The 24,336-nt window shown below is 32.5% G+C and overlaps 1 protein-coding gene across 1 annotated transcript; it reads right to left on the bottom strand.

Moving 5' to 3' along the window:
* Positions 1-7,047: 7,047 nt before the first annotated feature.
* LOC136223280 (65-kDa microtubule-associated protein 5) lies at positions 7,048-13,822 on the bottom strand. The gene is made up of 11 exons (XM_066011206.1): positions 13,541-13,822; positions 12,861-13,064; positions 12,408-12,653; positions 12,098-12,313; positions 11,598-11,753; positions 11,321-11,480; positions 10,631-10,782; positions 10,033-10,120; positions 8,273-8,346; positions 8,123-8,197; positions 7,048-7,488 (listed from the first exon to the last, which is right to left on the bottom strand). The coding sequence occupies exons 1-11, from the start codon at positions 13,607-13,609 to the stop codon at positions 7,237-7,239; spliced, it is 1,692 nt and encodes a 563-aa protein (XP_065867278.1). The 5' UTR covers positions 13,610-13,822; the 3' UTR covers positions 7,048-7,236.
* Positions 13,823-24,336: the final 10,514 nt, after the last annotated feature.

Consider the following 24,336-nt stretch of genomic DNA (forward strand, 5'->3'; position numbering starts at 1 on the left):
TCCACATTTATTATACTCAATCAAGGGAGACAAAGGACTTTGCAAAATCTACGTTTACACCATTCTCTTTTCTTGATGTTTGTGGACTTATCATTATTAATGACATCATTACTACTATACATATATTTCAAAAGAGAGAGCTGTAGTGTAGATTATCGTTGAGTAGCAATGGAAAAAATGAACCACGATGTTGTATTATTGATCATACAACTCATACGTTAAATATCGTTCATGAAAAGAAGCGATTATTTCACAAACTAAGTGCAAAGCCTTGAAGAGAGAGGGGTGCACCGAGTAGAGAGAGAGAGAAAGGGTTTTCTGATCTTGGATGTGTTGTTAGTTATGTCTGCTTGAGTCTCCGTACATAGGGAAAGATAGGACTAATGTTAATTAAATTCAGACTATTTAAAGCTTTAATTAACTATTAATTTTAACGCTTAGTTAGATAGGATTTCTATTTATCTAAATTACTTAATTAGATAAACATGGATCCATTTTTATCTACTGGATCCAAATTACTTACAAGCGAATAATTCCTACATCTCCCACTCGTCCGTAACTTAACATATTTATTTTGTTTCATCTCTTTTCATACTTGCATATAGATCGTGTGACCAACATCCCATCGAGAGCTCTAGTGATATACACTCGTTGGAGATATATATCGTCTCGATTAACATGTATAAGATAGAATAGTATACACATGTTAGGAATATATAGTCTCTTATAAATACATATTAAAAAGGTTGTATGCCTTTATTGTAGACTGCATATAACATATTCGTTTTGTCTCATCTCTTTTCATACTTGCATATAAATCGTATGACCAGCATACTATCAAGAGCATATATACTCATTGGAGATATATATCGCTAACATGTATAGGATAGAAGAAAAAAAGAAAAATGAGAAGCTTGGATGCACTTACTTGGTCAGAAAAAGGTAAAGTCGCTGGAGAAGACCAAAACAAGAGCAAATTGCAGTATAAATTCAAAGAGAAATAACGCATGTAAAGAGAAAGAAGTGGGGAAAGACAAGTATTTATAGGCAAATCAAGGCATTGGAGCAACAATAACCATTATTAAATGAAGCTAATGATGGGGCTCAAAGTCCGAAAAGTCCCGGCCAATCCCAAGTGGAAAGAGAAAAGATTCAATTGACATCTGGCGTGGCATGTGGAAATGGAAAAGGCATGATTTCCTGTAATCAATTTCTCCACACAAAAGCCATAATGTAGTATCATGTGCCTCAAAAAAAAAAAACCTCAAGGATTTGCAAAAACGACAACGTTTAACCTTTCAAAAGTCCCAACCAAGACAATCTGCCAAAACACGTGTTCAAGGTAAGAGCTGAATCCTAAAGGGCTCGAACACAACCTAGGGGGACATCTAATACCCTAGGTGGATCAATATCCACTGCCCATCCTCAAATCATGACGATGACAAAAGGAGAACCCTTGGATAATTGGAGGCGGTTGCAAAGAACGCCTGCCACAGGACATATGTGGATCGATACCCACACTGTCTGGTTAGGAGATAGTACGATAAAAGAATGAGAGTCATTAGATCGTGTAATGACACCTGCTATATGGCAGGGGTGCACTGTTGGACATCATAACGATCTGCAGGCTTTAGGACCAATCGGATGATGACATATGTCCAATGAGTCATTAAGACACACATTCCCCATATTACAGCAGCCATCCAGGGAACTACTATGTATAGATAAGGCGAGCATCTATTAAAAGGTATGTAAACATCACAGTCACTATTATTCATATTATCTTTAACCTTCTTTTAACATTTGCTAACTTAAACATCGGAGCGGGTTCGCCAAACGTCAGTTCCTTTCTAACAAACGGTTACTCCCTTTCAAGTCACCAGGGAAGATCTTTTTTTAGTGCATATTGAGCCACATCAATATATATTGTCTTTGTACATGAGCAAACAATATTAATATTTCCTGGAAGCTTCCAAGGAGAATGAATGCTTGGCTTGGATAATTGCATTACAAAATTACATATTAATTCTTTGATTAAAGGTGATTATCTTAATTAATTTCATGCTCCCAGATACTAACAACAGTGAATTTTTTTTAATAAAATATTTGTCTACTTTGTAGCATCTAACAACTTTGTTTTATTCCTCTAGATTAATAATATTAAATCAAGCACTAACCCTTTATTCTTCTAAAATAATATATAATTAAGATTTAATCTCTCTCTAATATTAACATTTTTTTTTGCTAATTACTCCCTCCGTTTCATAATAATTGTCGTTTTGAGAAAAAAATTTTGTTTCAAATTATTTGACGTTTTACACTTTTCAATGAGCATTAAATGTGTTTTTTCTAACTTTGTCCTCATATAATAAAAGGAAAGAAATCTGCAGAGAAATTTAAGCATTAATTGAAAGAGGGTAATAAGATAATGTTTAACTACCATTTAGACTAATTAATATGTTTCTTAATATGTGTAGAAATCTTAAAAGACAATTAAAATGAAACAGAGGGAGTAATATATTTAAAAGAAAGCTATAATCTAAAAGCTAGGAACTCAATCCATAATATTTTTAGGTTGATGTCATCAACAAATAAAAGTTGTAAAAGAGGCAGCAATTATTTTTAAGATTCAGTGACATAATTAATTTCAATTTATAACATTTTATAATAAAAGTTTCTTATTAATTAAGAATATTTTAGCCATTAATTGTTTGACAAATAACAGAGAAGCATCCTATAAACATTGGATTTTTTTTTAAATATATGTAGATTTGATTGGGTTGATCAATGTGTTGGATTATTACCAATAATATTATGCTTTTTTAATCATTAATTAATGTTAAAGAAGGAATATTAGTGGCTAATGGTAGATTAAGAATAAGATCATGAATCTGACCAAGCACACTAATCTAATAAATAATAATGTCTTATTTAAAAAAAATCTATTGAAAAATACAATAATATATAGCACAACTGGATGAAATGAAATTGGTTAGAGAGTGATTCGACTTATGTGGTATAGTTGTTGCGTAGTAGGTCGTCTCTCGTTCCTTGGGAGGTTCGGCGGAGTTGAATTGAGTTTTATCAAAATTAGATTCAATACAATTTGTCATTTCTCACATTTATCGTGAAGGAAATGCGATTGCGGATTCTCTTGCCTCTTTTGGTCGTATGGTGGATAGTTTACATTGGTGGGATATTATGTCTGATTTTTGTTGCTCGGTTTTTTTTGCATGATCTGGAGATGCGTGGTTCTTATCACTTCTCTTGATTTGGTTTTGTTTTGAACTTTTGCATTTGGTTATTTGTAACTTTTCTCTTTTTCTTTAATAATATTGGTTCGGGTTTGGTGTGATTTTCAGAGGTGTCAGCATAGCTGGGATGTCTTTTTTTTGCACTTTCTCGTTAACCGGACTTCAATAAAAAAAACTGGATGAAATGAAAGACTCAAGATTCAATTTTATTGTGATAATGTCTAAAGAAATTATTACAATTGATGTGGATAAATGAAATTATGCAGTGATATCATGCAAAATGACATCATACATGTAGTATTATCACATCTTTCTACACTATTATATCATGTGTGATGAAACAAGCCTTCAGTGTTTTTAGAAGCTTTTATTTTTCTATAAAGAAACGTTCCGGAACAACTAGAATTCCATATGGCAAAAGATCCCTCCAAGAGCAAAACTCCTAACAAGAGAAAGAAATTCTAAACTCAAAAGAACTTCTAGTGAATGAAGGATTCGGCCTAAGCTCTATATGTAGACAGATACAGTTACATCTTACGGTACGTTAACTATTATCTCACAAACTAGTCCATAATCTTCAAGCCTTCTTAAGCACTTGACTGACTTAGGCATCTAAGTCTGTTCGCCGAACTTCGGCCCCTTTAACCCTAGTTCTGTTTTACAAGTCAAATCAGAAAAGATTCAATTTGAACAAATAATCAAAGTTCATATACATAGTTATCATCATGTAGTAGTTTAATTTATTAATAGTCTAAAGGATTTGTGGTTAAGATTTTTTTTTTTTTTTTTTTTTGCATTTGTATAGTTAAACTCCATAGAGGATTAAATCACTGACTTTTAATTTTTTTTTTTTTTTTTTTGCATATAATGAATTATTCATTAACGATTTAATTAATAGAACCGTTAATAAGAGGTTCAATGAATGTGATATTTTAAAATTTACGTCTTAATCCTTAAGTTGTAAAAGTTTAGAGGCTAATTTAGAAAATGAACGATAAGAGAAGTAATCTCTAAAATTGTAAATGTTAAAGAATTTAATCATGTGTTTAATTTTTTGATTAAAAGCGGAGGACTGAAAACGGAGTTCAGACATCCCAACTATATTGGCACCTCTGAAGGACCGCTAATCATGTGTTTAATTAAATAGATTGAGCCTAAGGCATTTGTAGTTAAGATTTCAAACTAGTTAATCTTTACATTTGGTGTCAACCTACTCAACTCTTATGGTTTTGATGATTAAGTCTCTCATCTTTACTTTTATACACATTAAGCATTTCACTAAATGTCTAACTAACGGAATCAATGTTATCAGATCCGAACCGGATCAGCCGGTTGAACGGAATCGGTCTTGTCTGCGGTCTGAATCATAATGGTTTTTTTAAATCTTCAATGAATCAGATGAAATCGGAAACCGACTGTACAATCGAAAATCAGTATGACCCCGGTTTTTTAATTATTTTTTTATAAAAGGAAACAGAAGCCTAAATTAAAAAAAAAATTAAAAAAAAAAGCCTAATAAGTGAAACAGTAACTTTTCTTTTCTTTTTTATCTTAATTAGAATTTAAATGATTTTAATAAGACATAACACTAGTTTGAATCTCTAAGTAAAACTCAATTATGATCCTAAACTATTAACATCATCAATTAGATCACTGAGTGAAGCAAAAATCATCAATTGAGTTTTTATTATATCTTAAAATAAGAAATTGTGACTATTTAATATAGACTGTAATAATCTATGTGTTGGCTCGGAATGGATTTAGAAAGAGGGTCTGGAATTGTTTATGAAGATTCAAATGATGTTTTTTTCTTAGAATTGATGATTTTTACTTAATTTAAGGATATGATGAATGATTTTAATAGTTTAAAGTTCTAATTAATTTTTAAGTTTTAATTTGAGGAGGCAAATGTTGTTATACCTTTTACTAATAATAATAATAATAAATCACTTAAATCAATTAAGAAAAGTTTAAAAAATTGTTTCCTGTTGAAACATTAAAAAACCCCAAGTTGAATAGAAAAATCAAATAAAAAACATTAACAGGCCGTTTGTTTCACCTGCTTCCTGTTTGTTGTTGCTGTTATTGTTAGTTGTTTGCTGTTACTGATAGATAGTAAATATTAGTTGATTTTTCTGTAAAAAACAGCTATTTCAAAAATTGAAAACAAACGGTCACTAAGGCTCTAGTTTTCTTATCTTTTTTACTAAGGAAATCTGATAATGCTCTTTTTTCATTACTTGCCGAATAATTTATAAAATAATTTTAAATTATTATATATATAAATATTATTTATTTAATTATTTCCGTTGAATCAAGTGAATCGTGATCCAACTATAAATCTGGTTTAATACTCGGTCTGATGCTTCTGACAACATTAAAAATCAGAGAGATCTAGAGGGGGTTTGGGGGGAGGGACTCGAGCACCCACTGGTCGACGGAAAACACCAAAATTCTATGGAACCTGTGAGCAGCACTTTAATTTTTTTTTTAATGTAAAAACACTCAAAAAAAATATCAATTTAATTTATGACCCATAAATCACGATAAACACCCTTCGCAGTGAATCTTGAATTCAGCACTGCTTAAAATTAATATATTAAAAACTTATTGGTTTTATATTTATTTGATAACACAACTTAAATATTTTAGTTAAATAAAAAAATGACTTAACTTAGTAAGTCAAAATATTTAACTTAAACCTTTAAGTTATCAACTAATACAGTATTTTTAAATTCAACATCTATTTTTAATATTTATCAAACAGTTACACCATTTAATATTTTCAATATCTATTATAATCAATACTTAAAATTCAATACTTATTTTTTCAGCAGTTAATTTTAAGTTTTATCAAACACCACCTCGGTAATTAAGGACTCAATACTTAAAACCACATAAGTTCAAAGGGCTGAATCTAGCAAATGTTTAATCAAAGTGGTATTTAAAAAAAATTGGGAAAATTGCACAGAAATTCATCTTTTAAAAATTATTTACAACTATGTCAAGTCAATAATTTTAGATTATGTCAAACTAATAAAATCAGTACCTTTAATATATTTTAAGGATTAGAATTTATAAATTAGAAGTCCAAAATATATTTTCTAAGGTTTATGATTTATGAATTGGAGTCTAAAATTTTTAAATTATGATATAAAATCATAATATGTAAAAAATAATGACATATTAAGAATTAAGTTTGGTGATATGACTTGGGTGTAATTTTATACTTAATTATGAAATTCATGTAATTGACCCTTTAAAATTTAAGTAGCCCATTGGGCTCCTAGCAGTTGAAGCATTCAATATAGTTCGATATAAACTTGAGCTGAATTTCTTATGGGCCCGACTGGCTGACCCATGGGTTGATTACACCAATAGTCTCTAAATATCAAGAATGAAAAGATAATGCCACTAAATTTAATTTATTGATATCAAAATTATTCAACTTTAACATTTGATTGTTCTCCTAATCCTTTTATTTAAGTTTTGACGATAACAGTCATTGAAAAAGATACATAGACAACAACCAAACCAAGCCTAATCAATTTTATTCATTTAATTTCTCTTAACTTTTCACATCAAATGAATCTAGCAAGTTCAAATTAGATAGTTTTAATTATTTATGTAATGTGACTAAAAACGTTATGTAATGTGACTAAAGAATTTTTTTGTTAAAATCTATTTTCAAATTTAGATATGAAAATGTGATTAAAAAAATGAAAAATTAAAAGAAAAATTAAAAGCTCGATACACTAAAATTGGAATGGTTAAAAACCTCAATGCTTTTTGCCTAGGTCTTGTGCCACTTATGTAAAATAAAAATTACCTTTTAAGTTAGTATTCTACTAACAATTCGAGTTTATGGGTTAAAAAGGAAGTATGGGATATCAAAAAATTTGAAGAAAAAGGAAAAATTTGCAGGCACCATCCTAAATTACGAAAATCATTTACATAAAATTCTGGAAGTGATTATGGCTGGCTAGTAGCCCCGAGAAGCTGAATCGTCCTTAGCAAGAGCGACATAGTTTATGGGTGTTACATAATGAAGCCTGCTCTCTCTACGTTCCTTGCCACCGGAAACTGCATGATGGCCGGGAGTATTCACACGCCGGCCAGCTGGTGTTCCAGCCAAGGTGTTACCAATCTGCCCCAGAGGCTTCTTTGCTGATGGTTTTGAACCATATATTGCTTCTTGCTCAGCTGCATATTGCTCATGGAGACGTTTCTGCTCCTGTAAATTATAATAATATTGAAAAAGGATACGTCATATTATGGAAAATGCCACCATTGTAAATGACAACCCGTGTTACATGGTTCTATCTAAACGTGTAATTTAACCTATGAACTTTTAGACTAAGTCCTTGAACTTTCACAGTAATAAGATAAATCTATGATTTTTAATTTTCATGCGTTCTCAACCGTTTCATTAGTTAACCCATTAATAAAGGGCTCAATGCATGTAAAAATTAAAAGATCGTACTTCATAAAAAATATAAAGATCAATAGCTTAAGTACCTATAACAATAATAAAAACATGAATTGGAAAGATTTAATTTATTATAGGTTAACTAATAATACCTTTGAACATTTAAGGTTTTAAGGATTAAGCTTCTAGTCTTTGATTCTCACCGGCATTAAGCCATTTACTAACAGCTTAGTTAACATAGCCATTAGTAAGGAGTTCAATGTGTGAAATTAAAGATCGAAAGTGTAATCCTTAAAACCCCGTAAACGTTCAAAAACATACACCACTATAACACAACCCATTTTAAGACTCTTAGAAAAAGCAGCTGGTGAAAATATGTGAATTGAAAAGAAACTAAATTTTTGTGTGCAGCTTAAGATTCAAATAAGCAAAACCATACCCGAGATCGGCGTTTGTCTTCTTCTCTTTCCTGCCTCAGCAAAGTGTATTCGTCCAGAGTTTCCAGAAGGGGTTCCTGAGTGTCTCAAACAATTTAGAAGTTGCAAATAGCTAAATCTTTACATCAAGCAGACAAGAAGATGTTTATTACCTTCTCGTACAAGAAAGGGACTCCCCTTTCTGACTCCCAAGCTTTCACTTTTACTGTCAAATTCTCAACTATAGCTGGACAAGAATGGTTTTTGAAGTTATTAGCCAAGTTTCTATTTGAACACATGAACAGGCAAATTTTCTTTATAATCAATAAAGCATTAATATCAAGGATAATCTGAATCACAAGCAGCCATAAAGCTTGATAATAATTGTGAAAACGAAGTTGTTGAAGTTAGATTATAACGAATTAACGACCAATTTAGCCTATGAAATTAGCTAGTAGGATCAATGTAGTCGGAAATTAAATTTAGACAATAATTTGATACATGTAAAGTAACTACCAATCATGTAATGACAGGTATTATTTGGTACTGATTTGATTCTAAATGTGAAGTTGAAGGGCCAAATTGATACTCAAACTTGTTTTGGACTATATTGATCTAATAGCCAACTTCGGAGTCAAATTGATCGTTTAATCTGACTATAACAATATGCTTCATAAAAAACGGAAGTTTGTGAAAGGGTTAATATTTGGATGATGATCTTTTCAAATGGTTTCCTCATCTAACAAAGCAAAAGAAATCATTCCAACGGGAGCTTTAAAACTGCAATTTACAAGCTCTTGAATTTGGATGCTTCAAGATAGCAACCTAACTCACAAACTATCGAAAATTCTTAGTTGAGATGCTTCTAATAGAAATACTTCATCTTGCATATAAAATGAAAATAACTTCAACTTCCAGATTACTATCATTTTCAAGCATTTAGACTTTATATTTTATTGGAGTAATGGACATATGCATTCTAGAATATAGCATGCTTCTGGTTTCTAGTGCATAAATGCATTTATTTTCATATCCAATGAAAGGGTAAATTACACCCATGGCCCCTCGCTTTTACTTTCTTTATAGCCCCTGAACTTCAAAAACCGGCATAAAAGCCATTGAACTTTGCCCTTTACTAACATAAAAAAAAAAAAAAAAAAAAAAAAACTTTTACCGTTGACCAAAGTAACCACTCAATGGCAAGTAACCCTCCATTATAGAGTTCAGGGCATTTATCTCCGATTGAATGCAGTTGCTTACTAATAAATACTAATTGTCTAACAATCTCATACTAGAAAAACAGCATATGAACAGAAGAAGTTGAACCATTCATTCCTCTTAACATAAACTATTCTTTCCTAGGGGCACCAAGCAGTCATAGTTTAAATCAATCAAGATCCAAACAGTTTCAACATTTGTTGTTTCTAGTTCAACATTCAGTTAACTAAAAGAATATTTGGTCAATAAGTTTGAACATTCAATCTGGTTTAAGGTTCAGGTAACCTACAAACAAAGTACCGGAATATTCTCGGCAGCTCAAACTGTTTCTTGTGGTATCAGAACAAAATTTTAATATGGTTCTCGTATAAATAGCTTTGTTTAACTCTTTCTCCTAAAATCTCTTTCATTATTAACTAGTTTTGTTTCAAATACAAGCATAGGCATTGTCCACTATTAGCTGGTCAAAATTTAAGAGCTAGTGTCATATCCCAACTTTGTAACTGCAGGAAATATAGGTGAGATTCGGCACCCAGCCCTTTCAAAATCTTAAGGACCAAAAAAATAAATTTTTTACTGGAACTTTTTACAGAAATAGGATCTCTAAAGAGATCCAGATTTTCTTACCTAATTTTGGCAGGCATCTAGTGCATTTCTGAAATAAACTTTTATTGGAGTAAGCAACTGAACTACTAAAAGTTGTTTCAAAACTCACATGATATTTTGCTGACCAAAACCCGTGCTTTTTCTGCACGTTTCAAATTTTTGTGCGCTCCTCTTCCTGCATTGTATCGATTTTCATCCTGGCAATTCAGAAAAAAGGGAAACAATAGATCGGATTCTGTGACTTTTAGTAACTGTTCTCAATTCATTTTATGCACAATCATAAAATGTATGACAGCATTATATTAGTGAAAAATAAAAGAAAAAGGATTTTCTTTGTCTGTTTATTCTAGTTCGAAGGAACTGAACAAGTACAGGTTCTTTGTACATGCGAAAGGGGGATGGTGCATCCAGTAGGAGCGTGAATGTGCAATAACATACGAGGCCAAAGGACGTGAGATTATTGCAAATACTGTTACCTATACAAAGTATGACATGAGACAACTTAAGGGAGTAATGGTGCATATAGCTCTCTCATGTGTGAGACCATAACAACTAGAAGCAAAACAAATAACGTGACTACAAGAAACACCAGCGTGCCAACAAAGTTACAATAGAAAACAAGATTGCATCCACACATGAACCTAATGCCTAATCAGCATTTAGATTTTAGACGTTCTAATTAAATTAAATTCCTAAGAATCACTCACCTTCTCATATTCATCAAGCCATTTTTCTTCCTCAGATGCACATTTCCATCTCTCTACTTTCTCCAAAATGTCCTTCCGGCTTAAAGCTTCCTCTTTGGCCTTATTTATCTGATCATCCATGCTCGAAAGCAGATCAGAAAGATCAACATTACCTGTGAAATTTCATATTACATTCCTACAAATTAACAACAAGATGAAAAACGAACAAAGGACATAAAAGGAAACACACAATAAAGAAATAAGACGAATATGTCCAGAATATTTTTGAATCACTAAGATGCTTTCATAAGCTCAAACTCAGTGAACACGAGAAATACCACATATACAAATATAAAAAAAAAATGCAAGCAATAACTTCATAAAATAAGAAAAATAAAAGAACTACTAAAAAGTAGGACCAAAAGATTCAGAAGTAAAGCAACCTATATTCTTGGAGACGAATACATTGTCAAGTATGCAAAATTTCACATTACGTCATAATATGTTCATGAAGAGAAGAATGAACAACAAAAATAGAACATGTGCAGTACACTTGTTGAAAATGGAAGAACAAAAGAACAACATTCAACATCAAAAGAATTCCAACATGATGATTAACACCAAAAGCCAACATGTAAACTGAATAAAAAATTGCCAAGTGGGTTACGAAACACTAAAGAGAAAGGGGAAAAAGCAAGTTCCGAAGGAAACCAGATTCTATGAGGCCGGCGAGTATCTGCCTAGCTGCCTCGCTATCTACATCCATATGGACTCCTCTGTATATTTCCTCCAACTCATTTTGCCTCTTAAAAATCAGTTCCTTCAACTTGCTGATTTTGAGAACACTCAATCTCTCAACTTCAAGCTCAGTCTAGCAACCATATAGAATATATAAATATATATAAAGAAACAAATATGCGTGATAGATCAAATTAAATGATTTCCCAATATAAGCTGATTCAGGCAAAGATGGAGACATTTTTGTTACCTGCTCAATAACTTCAAGAGCAAGGCATCCTTGTTTTGATACATCATCCACTCGTGAAGAACTCAAGGAAGTAATATGGTCCCATCTTCTTCGTTCCTCAGGATCTATGTCCATGAGCTCCCATAGGTCACTCAGTGTGCGTCCAAGACCTTGAAGCTAAAAGGGCAAATCACAAAGGAGAGATATGAAACACAACTAGATGATAAAGAATCTTAGGCAGCTTTCAACAAGTCAGGACTCCAAGTGGACCCTTTAGAGCAGCATGTATATCATGTTTATAAGCATCCAATTTTCTATGCACGTCATCTTATGATTAGCCATATAAATGATTGCATTGTAATTAATCAGATTACAACTTGATCATTAGCCAAACTCTCCCTATTCAATTTCAAGCCATTATCAACCAAATTAAGATTCAGACAAGCACAGATTGATGAACAATTCCCAAGAATTTGCATATTAAAGAATATACTCAAAATGGACTACCATTCTTATATCACCTTTTGTAGCCTCTGATGCTTCTCCTGTTTTAATGAATTTATTACACCTGCTAATCTAGCAAATGTATCATTGCTGATGCTCTTTGATTGAGCATTTGTAGAAGCACTCAAGCTTGGATGGACATCATTGATAATCTCAAAGAAATCCATTGCCATCACCACTGACAGATCATGGATCATAGCAATGTTGCTGTTAACCTTTTGTAACCGCAGACTCTGAAAGATTTGAACAAGAGAAAACATCAAACAAAAGTGAAATAAAAAAATCACATTACAAATGCAAAAGTCCAATTCATGATTAACTAGTAACCTTTTCACTTTGCAGTTCCTTAAGGTGTGACTTCAGCTCTCCCAATCTCTTCATTGTCAAATCATTTTCATTAACTTGTGGGTCAGTAAATTTGTCAGAACTACAAATTCCAGCTATTTCTGCACGAATTCGAGCAATCTGCATTTGTGTCTCATGGAAGTCTTTCATCCTTTCTTGTTTCTTCAACCTCAAGTCCTCCAAAACAGGTTTTACCGCAGATATTTGCTTCTTTAAGGTTCCATTCCCCTTCTCATATAGAACACAAGAACCCAGTCAACGTACATTTATAGCAAGATAATTGGGAAAGTTTATGATTAAAAGGAATGAATGTGCAACAAATTTCACCAGTTGAAATTTAATAATAGAAATATAACACCATACAACCAAAAGCAATTCAAGTATGAGTAATGATGTTAATAATAGTAAAAAAAATGCTTCACATAAATTACAAACCCGTGAACAGGAGACATTTTCGCCAAGAGCAGAAACTAGGTTGGTGATTTCTGATTCAGCATCAGACACAGACTGTAAGAGATCAGCTTTGTACTTTCTAGTTAACTCCACCTTTCTACGGTAAATATCAAGGCATTCCTGCTCAAGTTGCAAAAGCATCTTGTCCCTTTCACTATCACCCTCACCAATTTCATCCCAAATTTTCTGGAAAGCAACATAAACTAATTACACAAAAAGAAATAGAAAAGAACAAATTAAACTCATAGCTATAAGTTGCAGAATAAAAGTGAAGATCTATTTAGAACTCCATTAAATTGTCTGTCAAGACAGAGAGAGGACAACTCAGTCCTCATTTTTAGACTAACATAACCATAAGACCTAACCTTCTCGCAACCATAAAAGCTTTTACAATTTACAGATTTCTAGCATAAACACACGAATAAAGTATTAATTATCAGCATATAACTACAATTATAAGTCTATGATATGTATGCAAGCGTTATACTATTCAACTAAAATGTCAAGCTGATGATTCAATTCCACATAACCAAGCACTAACCAACACAAAACTACGCACTGATACAGAAATTCGTAGAATTGACAGTTGATTAGATCCACAATCAAAAGAGCGCTAACTAACCAGTGAAGTGAAAACAAGTTTTTAAAAAACCAAAAAAAACCTGCAAATCACGAAGGAGAGAGCCGCAAGTGGTTCGAGAAGACGAGACTGGAGAGAAAATATCCGCCATTGTCAAAAGCAGATGAGAAATTCCGGGAAATGCGGCTGGACAGAGCAGAGAAACACAAAGCAAAACCCTAGAAAAACCATACACAGAGAGATCAAGATAGAGATAGCGAGAAAGTTTTACGAACGTTATCTTCTCTTACTAAGTTACTGCTACATTGCCTTGAAAAATTAGAGAGAAAATCTTGGCGTATTTATGAAAGACGCCATCAGAGCATCCCCTTTCCAAAACTGGGGTACGGATTTTCGGGTTGTGATTTTGGCGCCAAAATTAATTATCCTTTTTTTTTTGGAAAAAAAAAAATTACTTTTTTTATTATTATTATTATTATTATTATTAGTATGTTGTTGTTGTTTCCATTTTTTAAATTACTTTTTATCTTTCAATTCGAAACATCACGTATTAAAACTTCGAAATAATTTCTTCTGTTAGCATAAAACTCATTAATTTACTATTTATCAGTAACACAGCAATAAGAAAAATGAAATAAGTAAACCAAACGAATCCTTATTTAATTATTTTTATAAAATAGTTTATATAAAATTTGATAAATAATTTTTTTAATCCAAATTTGGTAGTCTTCTATTAGATTCCTTTGGGTCATCCTTTTATGGTAATATTAATGAGTAATCTATGCCAATCATCTCTTAGATTTGGAAGGAAAATTTTGTTTTTATTAAATTTTTAGAATAAATAATATTTCCAGTTCATTAAGAATTGACCATTGACTATATGAATATTATTAGCTATATATCCGCTAAAATTACAAGTTTATTGACATATATATTTGAAATATATAGTAAATTAATGTATTTAAAATTTAATATATAAAAGTACATTAATTTGTAATTTATAAATCATAAAAAGAAATGTTTAATTAAGGTCTCGTTTGTTTTGGAAAAAATATTGTACAAAAAAAAAAATATTTTCCTGATTTTTCGATTTTTCTTTATATAGAAAAGTAAGTCAATTGGAAAATATTTACAAATCAACACAGAAATAACTAAAAAAATTATAAGAAGATATGGAAAATATTTTACTCTTCTGGAAAGAGCAAAACATTTTCCAAAACTGTAGAAGCATATTCTTTCTCTTCAAACCTTCGAAGTCCAGAGGGAGACTGCATAGGCGACCATCTAGTGTCTTCAGTTTAGGAGAGCCTCCGATCAAAAAAAAAAATAAATTTATAAAATTCAAAACTAATTTTAATTGTAATTGTACAATGATTATTGAGATTTCAATTGTTGAAAAATTATCTTCGTAAATAATTATCATATCATGTCTGAATTTAATAATAATCATATATAGAAAAACAAGAATATACTTCACTAAATAGAATCGAAAATCGACAACACTAAGATAAATTGTCTCATTTTTTGTTAGGCATTATCGCTTAACAACAATAGCACAACAAGGGGCTTCAAATTTTATTTCACAAATTTTCTCTTCATAATAATATGGATGAGTTACAAATTTAGCCATATAGTTATTGGGAGAAAGTAAATTTAACATTTATGTATAAAATAGTATAATTTTAAGCCTCAAATTAACCACATGATACTATTTCAACGTTATCAACGGAGAAAGAGTTTTTTTCGGTAACAGAAAAGTTTTATTAGGTGGTCAACATGCTAGAGGTTGAGGGATAACCAGAACATAAAATTACACGTGAAACAGAAATTCATCTTTCATTGACGTGGCTTGAAATTTGATTGTTTTGTACTTTTTTTAAGGGTAAATTCCAAAAAAAAAAACCTGTGGTTTGGCCGATTTCCAAATAAACCTCTGTGGTTTGTTTTTACCAAAAAAAAGGAGCGTGGTTACGCCGTTACCCGAAAAACGGAAAATGGGTTAATAGTGTTAAAAATGCTGACGTGGCGAAGGGTAAATTTGGAAAAACAATTTTTTTTTATTTTTCTTTTTTCCTTCTTCTTCTTCTTCTTCTTCTTCCCCTCTCTCTCTTCTCTTTCTTCTTCCTCTCTCTCTTCTCCTTCCTCTCTTTCTTTTTTTTAATCGGAAATCCCCAGATTTATCTGGAAATATCCAGATTTCTTCGGAAATCTGGACAGATTTCTGGAAAATTTCCAGATTTCTGGAAATTTTCCAAAAATCTGGAAAATTCCAAATTTCACAAATCTGGAAATTCTTCTTCTTCTACAGATCTTCTTCTTCTCCTTCTCCTTATTCTCCTCCTCCTCTTTGAATATTTCTAAATCTAACAGCAAGATATTTAGCCTTTAGGAGTAGATGAATCTGAGGAAGACGGAAACAGTGTCGGGTAGATGAATCTGAGGAAGACGGAAACAGTGTCGGGTAGATGAATCTGAGGAAGACGGAAACCGCGTCACCGAGGATGGAAATGGTCCTCTGAGAGTGAGCGTTGGAAATTAGTATTATGCACATCTTCAACGAATTACTCATTGAACCCAGTCTGTTTTGATATTTTGAAATCAACCTAGTAAAATTTCATAATTTGCAACAGAATCTCTCACAGAAAACGTCCCGCACTGGTCCGGCCATTTGAGGTTTCAGAAGAATTCTCAAATTTTAAAAATGAGGTAACACAAAATTAAGGAAAATCATGAAATACAATTACGGAAATAAAACATGAGTATCTTCTTGTAAACAAAACATGCGTATCTTCCTCCTTTTTTCTTCAAAATTTCCAGATTCTGGAAAATTTTCCAGAATTTCAAAGATGAAGAATTTCCAAGAAGAAGAGGATCTAAGAAGAAGGAGGCGAAGAAGAAGGAGGAGGTGAACGCCGATGCCGATGAGGATTGCGACGGAGACGGAGACATGAGAGAAGAAGAAGAAGGAGGATGCGAAGAAGGAGGCGAAGAAGGAGAATCCCATAAGCTAAGATTTGGGTATTTTTTATGATTTTAATTTTCTTTTTTCTTTTTTGTTATTTTTATTTTTTATTTTGATTTGGACAATTTTGCCACTTGCCACGTCATCAGATTTAACGGTGTTAAGCCATTTTCCGTTTTTCGGGTAACGGCGTAACCACGCTCCTTTTTTTTGGTAAAAACAAACCACAGGGATTTATTTGGAAATCGGCCAAACCACAGGGGTTTTTTTTGGAATTTACCCTTTTTTTAATTGAAATCTTGGTGTGTGGGAAAAGAGTTAGACAGACATCCCAGCTAGGCTGGCACCCCCGCCCGAAACCCGAAACCCAGAACCATTATTATTAAAGAGGAAAGAATAAAAAATAGTTACAAGGAATGTAAAAGAATGCGAGAAAGCTACGCGAAACGGTAAACAGGCCGCCCGCTTAAATTACACAAGTAATCCGAAACACAAAAAGCAGGGATACTATCCCACCAAACCGAATCAGGAGCCGTGCGACCGAAGTTTGCAAGGCGATCCGCAACCTGGTTTCCCTCCCTGTAGATGTGAGAAACGAACACTGACATTGAGGAAAGATATTGAAGACATTTTAGCCAATCCATTCGGAGAGACCAATGAACCGATATGGAGCGGGACTGAAGAAGATGCACGACATAAACAGAATCGCTCTCAACCCATAAACGGTGCCACCCTTTTTCAAAAGCAAGGCTGATCGCGTGGATTGCTGCTGATAGCTCGGCAGTGTAAGAGAAGGATTGCTGAGTCGGATAAGCGAACGCCCCCATGAACAACCCGTTCTGTGATCTAAAGATCCCTCCACAACCAGTAGGCCCGGGGGAGCCCATTACAGATGCGTCAGTGTTAACTTTAACGCAACCTGCACGTGGGGGCAGCCAATAAACAGAAATTATCCTTGGAGCACGGTGGCGACGGATATTCAGTCCCAATTCATGTACAATCTTAGCCTCCACAACCGAATTCCACATTCTGCCATTTTCCAGACGATCTGCGTCACGTATTGAACACCAGAGGCAACGCAGAGCCAGGAATAAGCATGGAGCCTCGCCTTCAAAAATTACTTTATTACGCATAGTCCAGATTATCCAAAAGCTATTGGTGATTGCGGATGCCCATAATGCTGCGATTTGGGGGCTGAAACGCTGTCTTGAGGCGTCATTTATCAGTGCTGCAACAGACTCTACACAAATCCTTTTGCCAAAAAGTGATTTCACACCCTTCCAAATATTTTGTGAAAACGAATAGGTAAGAAAAAGGTGATTCGCTGTTTTCGTCGATGCACTACAAAGGCTGCATTTGGAAACGATATTTAAGCCCTTACGGCTCAACCGCTCATGAGTGGGTAAATACCCCTGAAATTCCCGCCAGCAAACAGATGAGTGAGAGGGAGGGATATAAGCCTTCTAGATAAATTTACACCAAGAGAGAGGGACCGCCTCGGGTCTCAACCAATTGTAGAATAACTTAGTTGTAAAACATCCACTCACCGAAGGTTCCCAAATGCAGGCATCATGACAATCTGAACTACGACGAGTGGAGATGACGCGTTGTAGCACTTCCAGCGGTAGAGGCGGCAGGTTTTCCCAATCAGTATTAGTGAGGAAGTCTTCCACCAGATCAGTACATTTTCGCTTAGCTGTAATGTCCGAAGCTAATTGGTCTGCGAGTGATGGACGAATCCAGTCACCGTTCCAGAAATTTTGATTGGAATATATATATACTATGATTGAGTTTGGATGTATTTTTGAACTATGGTTACATGACAATATATATATAATTCATTGTTTTTATGAAAAAATATAATTTATTCTTTTTTTTTTTTTTTTTTGAATCAAAATATAATTTATTCTTAACACTTGACAAAGTAGTAATCATTATTCAAAAATTATAGTAATATACACTAACGTAGCAATATCGATTAGAATTACTGAGCACCACAATATGAATTATGTAAACTTAAATAACAATTTAAACATGAAAACTAATCATATCATTAATTAATTAATTTCTAATTGAATAGCAATCAATTTCCTTATTCAAAACAATATAACATCTCATTTTCAGTATAGTCGTTTTTTTTTTTGGCAGACTTCAGTATAATTATTTGATTAATTAATGGATGATTAAATAAACATTTTGATTAATGCTAATTAATCAATATTCAATTTCCAATCTCTTCATTTTCCCTTGAATATAACAGTCCAAACTCTACATATATAAAATCACATACTTTCATCATCTCTACAACTTAATTCCATCTCTAATCAAAATGGGTTCCGTTAATTTTAAGCTCGTTCTTCTCATTGCGCTCTTAGCAGCTAGCTCGGACTTCCATACCGAAGCTCGTCCCTTTTCTTCGACCTCCAACCTTAGAGCTCGGCTGAAACTAGATGAAGAATCATCAAATTGTTGGGATTCTTTGATCCAACTTCAAGCTTGCACTACGGAAATCATACTTTTTTTCGTCAATGGCGAGACTCATTTAGGTGATGGTTGTTGTGAAGCAATTCGTATCATAAGTGGAAATTGCTGGCCTAATTTGATGGAGACACTAGGATATACCGCGGAAGAAGGTGACATACTTGAAGGTTACTGCATTAAAGGTACCGATGATTCTCCTCCTTGGACGCCGCCTTCTCCGAGTCATGTGATGCCTAATCATAATAAGTTTGTCCAAGATCAGTTTTTGGCGCCTTAATTAGTTAAAGAGTGTTGATTTTAGTTTGAAAGATAATAATTTGAAATGTTGGTGTTTGGTTATTTATGTTTCTAATGTTTTGAATTATGTGGTCCTCTTATTAATTGAATCAGTGTTGAATTATGTGGTCTTATGTTTACCGTGTTTGATGTTTTGAAAACATTTTAGAATTGAGATAGTAAGGAAATTGACGCTTATATAAGGAGATCCATTAAATATTCGTGTTTGATGATTGCTAATCGCAACACAACTATTACAGCACTTTAAGTTATAAAACGAACATTTATTATAGCAACTAATTAGTCTATAATCAGTTCAATCGTCAACAGTGGCGGATCCAGGAATCGACGTCCGAGGGGGCTGATTTTAGTCCGATTATTGGGAGTAATTTTTCGAAGTCCAGTCTGTTGGGGGTGGAAATTTTTTTTAGCCTTTGTTTGGGAGTTTAGAGGTTAATGGAGGGGAGAGTTAAAGGAGGTAATGGAAAGGGAAGGGAAGTGATGGAATGGAAAGTTAACAATTAACCTTGTTTGGGAGTTTATAGGATGTAAATGAGGTTAAATGTTTAACCTTGTTTGGGAGTTTAAATATGGAGGGGAATGAAAGTTAAATTTACTCCGCAGAAACAAGAAATTTTAAAAAAAGTTTACGTTACTCCCATTAACCCCCAATTTGGAGGTTAGAGGAAGTAAACATTTAACCCCATTAACCTCCATTTACGCTCAAAACATAACTCCCAAACAAGGTTAACTCAATACTTAACCTTCCATTACTCCCATTTACTTCCATTAACCTCCTCCCAAACAATGGCTTAAGCTTTTAGCACACTTAAACTTTATGGTTTTGGTATGTTAGCTAAAAATTGTAACATTTTCAAAAAAATTCTTATTTTTAGCTATAATTTTTTTTTTATAATTTTCATAAAATTTAATTTAGAAATTAAGTTAAATTGAATCTGAAAATAAGAAATTGATTTGTTTTATAGAAAAGAGATAATAAATTCTTAAAAAAAGAGATATAATAAAAATAACTTCATATAAAAACAAAAAATGAGTTTGGTATGGTTTGAACCTATTGACCTCTCACTTTAAAAACAAGGCTCTTAACCAACTCATCTACTTTAAACTTTTGAGATAATACTACATAGGTTAAATATATACTAATATTTGGGGTGGCTACACGGAACAAAAATAACGACACTCAAGGGCGGAGCCGATGGCCGTGGGGGCTTCGGCCCCCACGGGCTCTGGGCTGGATCCGCCCCTGATCGTCAAGCTTCTAATAACAGAGAGCCTAATAACTGCAATCTGTTGTTGCAGAAAAGGATACCAAAAAACATTCTAAGAGAATCAGGTAGGAAATGCTACAGAAAATGAGTTTCCACGCAATAGAGAATAACGGCAGTTCATTATTCGAAAATCCGTTTTTAATGTTCTTTGGATCTATTTAGTTCAACTGTTTGTCATTGCTAGTGCCTCGCAGCCACTAGATATTGATATACTTTCCTCTCAAAATAAACGACTGTTTCTCAATCCTGACAAAAAGTGAACCAAACGGATATTTTGGAGTAAAACAGCATAACGAACTACCAAACGGGCATTTCATCTGCCAAAACAGAATTTTGAGGCTCTTGCTGCAAGTGTAACTGAATTTCCCGAAAGCGATCTCTTAACAAATTTCCTTCAAATAGAAACTCTCAATTCAAAGCAATATCTTAATTATTTTTGATGTGAACAATCCTGATTTACAAAGCAAAATTGGAACTGAAAATTCCATATGACTAAAAGAGCATTTAACCTCAAGAAAAGCTTTGAAATTTATCCCATGATTCTTATAAAAAATTAGGGATAGTCACGTCAATTTAATAAGAAATCAAAAATCATTCCGCAAAAACCAAATTAACAACGCAAGTCAAATGCTAGCTATCCTAAATGTACTATTTATTATTATTATTTTATGTTTTTTATTTTAAATCACAGCACTATTCTCTCAGTATTTCGCTCTAGCTGTCTCTGAAACATAAAAATACCTTTGAAAAAGCTCTCTGAAATAGAGCCAGCAAGAGCAAGAGCAAGAGCGGAATAGTGTAAGAACAGTGTTGTGATTTAAAATGAAAAACAACATAAAAAATAATAATAATAATAAATAGTACATTTCAGACAGCTGGCCTTTGACTTTATTATTTTAAAAATGTGTTGTTAATTTGGGTTTTCGCGAATGATTTTTAATTTCTTACTAAATTTACGTGACTATCTCTAATTTTCTATAAGAATCATGGAATAAATTTCAAAGCTTTTCTTATGGTTTAAATGCTCTCTTAGTCATTTGGAATTTTCAGTTTGAATTTTGTTTTGTAAATCAGGACTTCAGAATTGTTCACATCAAACTTAATTAGGATTATTATATTGATAAAATTTGATATTTTTTTAATAGGTTTAAAGCTCGTATGGATCCCTAAATTATGTCTTTGAAAATCAACTAAGTCATCGAATTGCTAAAATCAAGAGCAAGAGCGGAATAGTGTAAGAACAGTGTTGTGATTTAAAATGAAAAACAACATAAAAAAAATAATAATAATAAATAGTACATTTCAGACAGCTGGCCTTTGACTTTATTATTTTAAAAATGTGTTGTTAATTTGGGTTTTCGCGAATGATTTTTAATTTCTTACTAAATTTACGTGACTATCTCTAATTTTCTATAAGAATCATGGAATAAATTTCAAAGCTTTTCTTATGGTTTAAATGCTCTCTTAGTCATTTGGAATTTTCAGTTTGAATTTTGTTTTGTAAATCAGGACTTCAGAATTGTTCACATCAAACTTAATTAGGATTATTATATTGATAAAATTTGATATTTTTTTAATAGGTTTAAAGCTCGTATGGATCCCTAAATTATGTCTTTGAAAATCAACTAAGTCATCGAATTGCTAAAATCACCAATTAAGTCTTTCACCAATTAAGTCTTTAATCTATTTAGAAATCAACAACCTACTCCCCCTCTAACGATATTAACATTAAAGTTAAACAGACAACTAAGCTATTTCTCATTCAAATTTTAACGGTTATTAACTTATTAACAAGTTTCTCTTATTGGAGTGGAATACGTCTGTTCCTTTGAACAGTTTAACCTAACCACTTATTTCTTAAGCTCACTTTCCAATCCCATATTTTTATGATCTCTACAACTTAATTTCACCTCTGATTAAAATGGGTGCCATCAATTTTACTCTCATTTTTCTCATTGCTCTCTTAGCATCTAGCTCGGACTTCTACACCAAAGCGCATCCCTTATCTTCAACCTCCAACCTTAGAGCTCAACTGAAACTAGACAAAGAATCATCAAATTGTTCGGATTCTCTGATCCAACTTCAAGCTTGCACTAATAAAATCCTACTTGAAATCCAACTTCAAGTTTGCACTAATAAAATCCTACTTCTTTTCCTCAATGGAAAAAATAGTCGATTCATATCACAAGTGGAAATTGTTGGCCTAAGATGGAGACATCAGAGGTTTAACGCTGGAGAAGGCGATATACTTGAAGGTTACTCCATTGAAGATACAGATAATTTTAGGGGTGAGCAAAATAATCGGTAACCGATAACCGAACCGAAATTTTAGTTTGGTTCGGTTATTTTAACATTCTGGTTCGGTTCAGTTTTAATTTTGGCTTAGTTTGGTAATCGGTTTTCGGTTCGGTTACTAAAAAAATATATCGGTATAACCGATAACCGAACCAAACTTATTATATAAATATAAAAAAATATAATTTTATTTTTACATATAAAATCCAACCCCTAAAAAATATACTTTTATCTTTATATATATAAATTTTGGTTGATTAGTCTTTAATTTCTTCAATTGTAACTTTTATACAAGAGAATTATTTGAAAACCAATTAAACAAAAATTAAATATTATAAGTTCTCGGTTATTCGGTCGGTAACCGAACCGAAATTTTCGGTTAAATAAAATTCAGTTACCAATCTTCTTCGATTCAGTTCAGTTATGAAAATAATACAAATTTCAGTTCGGTTCGATTAGTAACCGAACCGAACCGATGCTCACCCCTATGATTGCTCTCGTAAATCCCTAATTCCTTTAATGACCACAAGACACCAAAACCGTCTGCTTGCTCCCCTGCATAGAAAAAGCAGAAACACATAACATATTGTTCCATGTACAATTACAATCGGGGCTCGAACAGATTATTGGCTTTTAGTTACGTGGCACATTTGACCCAATGACATATCAATCATCACATCAATAAGTTCAATACCATGTTATGAACCTTGGCGTGCGATCTAGTCATGGGTCTAGACACAAAAGAACTTTTATTCGAATCTATATTGAATTGATAAAAGCAGACTCGTCCTTAACACAGCTCATTTCTAATTCTGAATTTTAGAGAATGAAAATTGATATATTATTGAATAGAAAAGCCTTTATTTATAGGCTGCAGATTCAAGAGAATTCTAGATCCTAAATTATAGGGATACTTATATCACTTCCTAAATTATAGGAATCAGGACTAACAATTAAAGGAAACAAAATAATGTTTGAAATAACAAACGGAAATAAATTTAAAAATTATGGAATAGGCAAGTAATTAATAGGAAAGTAATTAATAGAAAAGTAATAGGAAAGTAATTAGGCTGAAGATTTCTTCTTTCTTTGGTAATGCCTTCCAATTAGACCTGTTTATGGACCGGACCGGATTTGGATCGGACTTAACCGGACTTGTCACATAATTATTTTGTCCAAACCCAACCCAGCCCGCACTATATTTATATCGGACTCGGACCGAGCTGGACCAAGCTAAAAGAACTAATTCCCAAGCTCAACCCAGCCCAACTAATATCTTTGTATTTTTTAAAAATTAAAATTAAACTAAAAAGTTATACTATAAATATAAATAATAAAATACAATAAACTAAATTTTAGATGATTATTTTAATACAAATCAATTAACGCAATCCTAAATAAAAAAAATAATTTTTTGATAGTGATAAATAAAATAGTAACAAAAATATGTAAATATTCACCGATTCTAAAAAAATATATGGTTGGAAATTTTTATGTTGAAGAAATTTAAAATTTTTACTTTTAGAATATAAAGTTTATTAAACTATAAAATTTATTAAATTAAAATTATTATTA

The sequence above is a fragment of the Euphorbia lathyris genome, chromosome 3, assembly GCF_963576675.1.
Source record: "Euphorbia lathyris chromosome 3, ddEupLath1.1, whole genome shotgun sequence".
Lineage (NCBI taxonomy): Eukaryota > Viridiplantae > Streptophyta > Magnoliopsida > Malpighiales > Euphorbiaceae > Euphorbia > Euphorbia lathyris.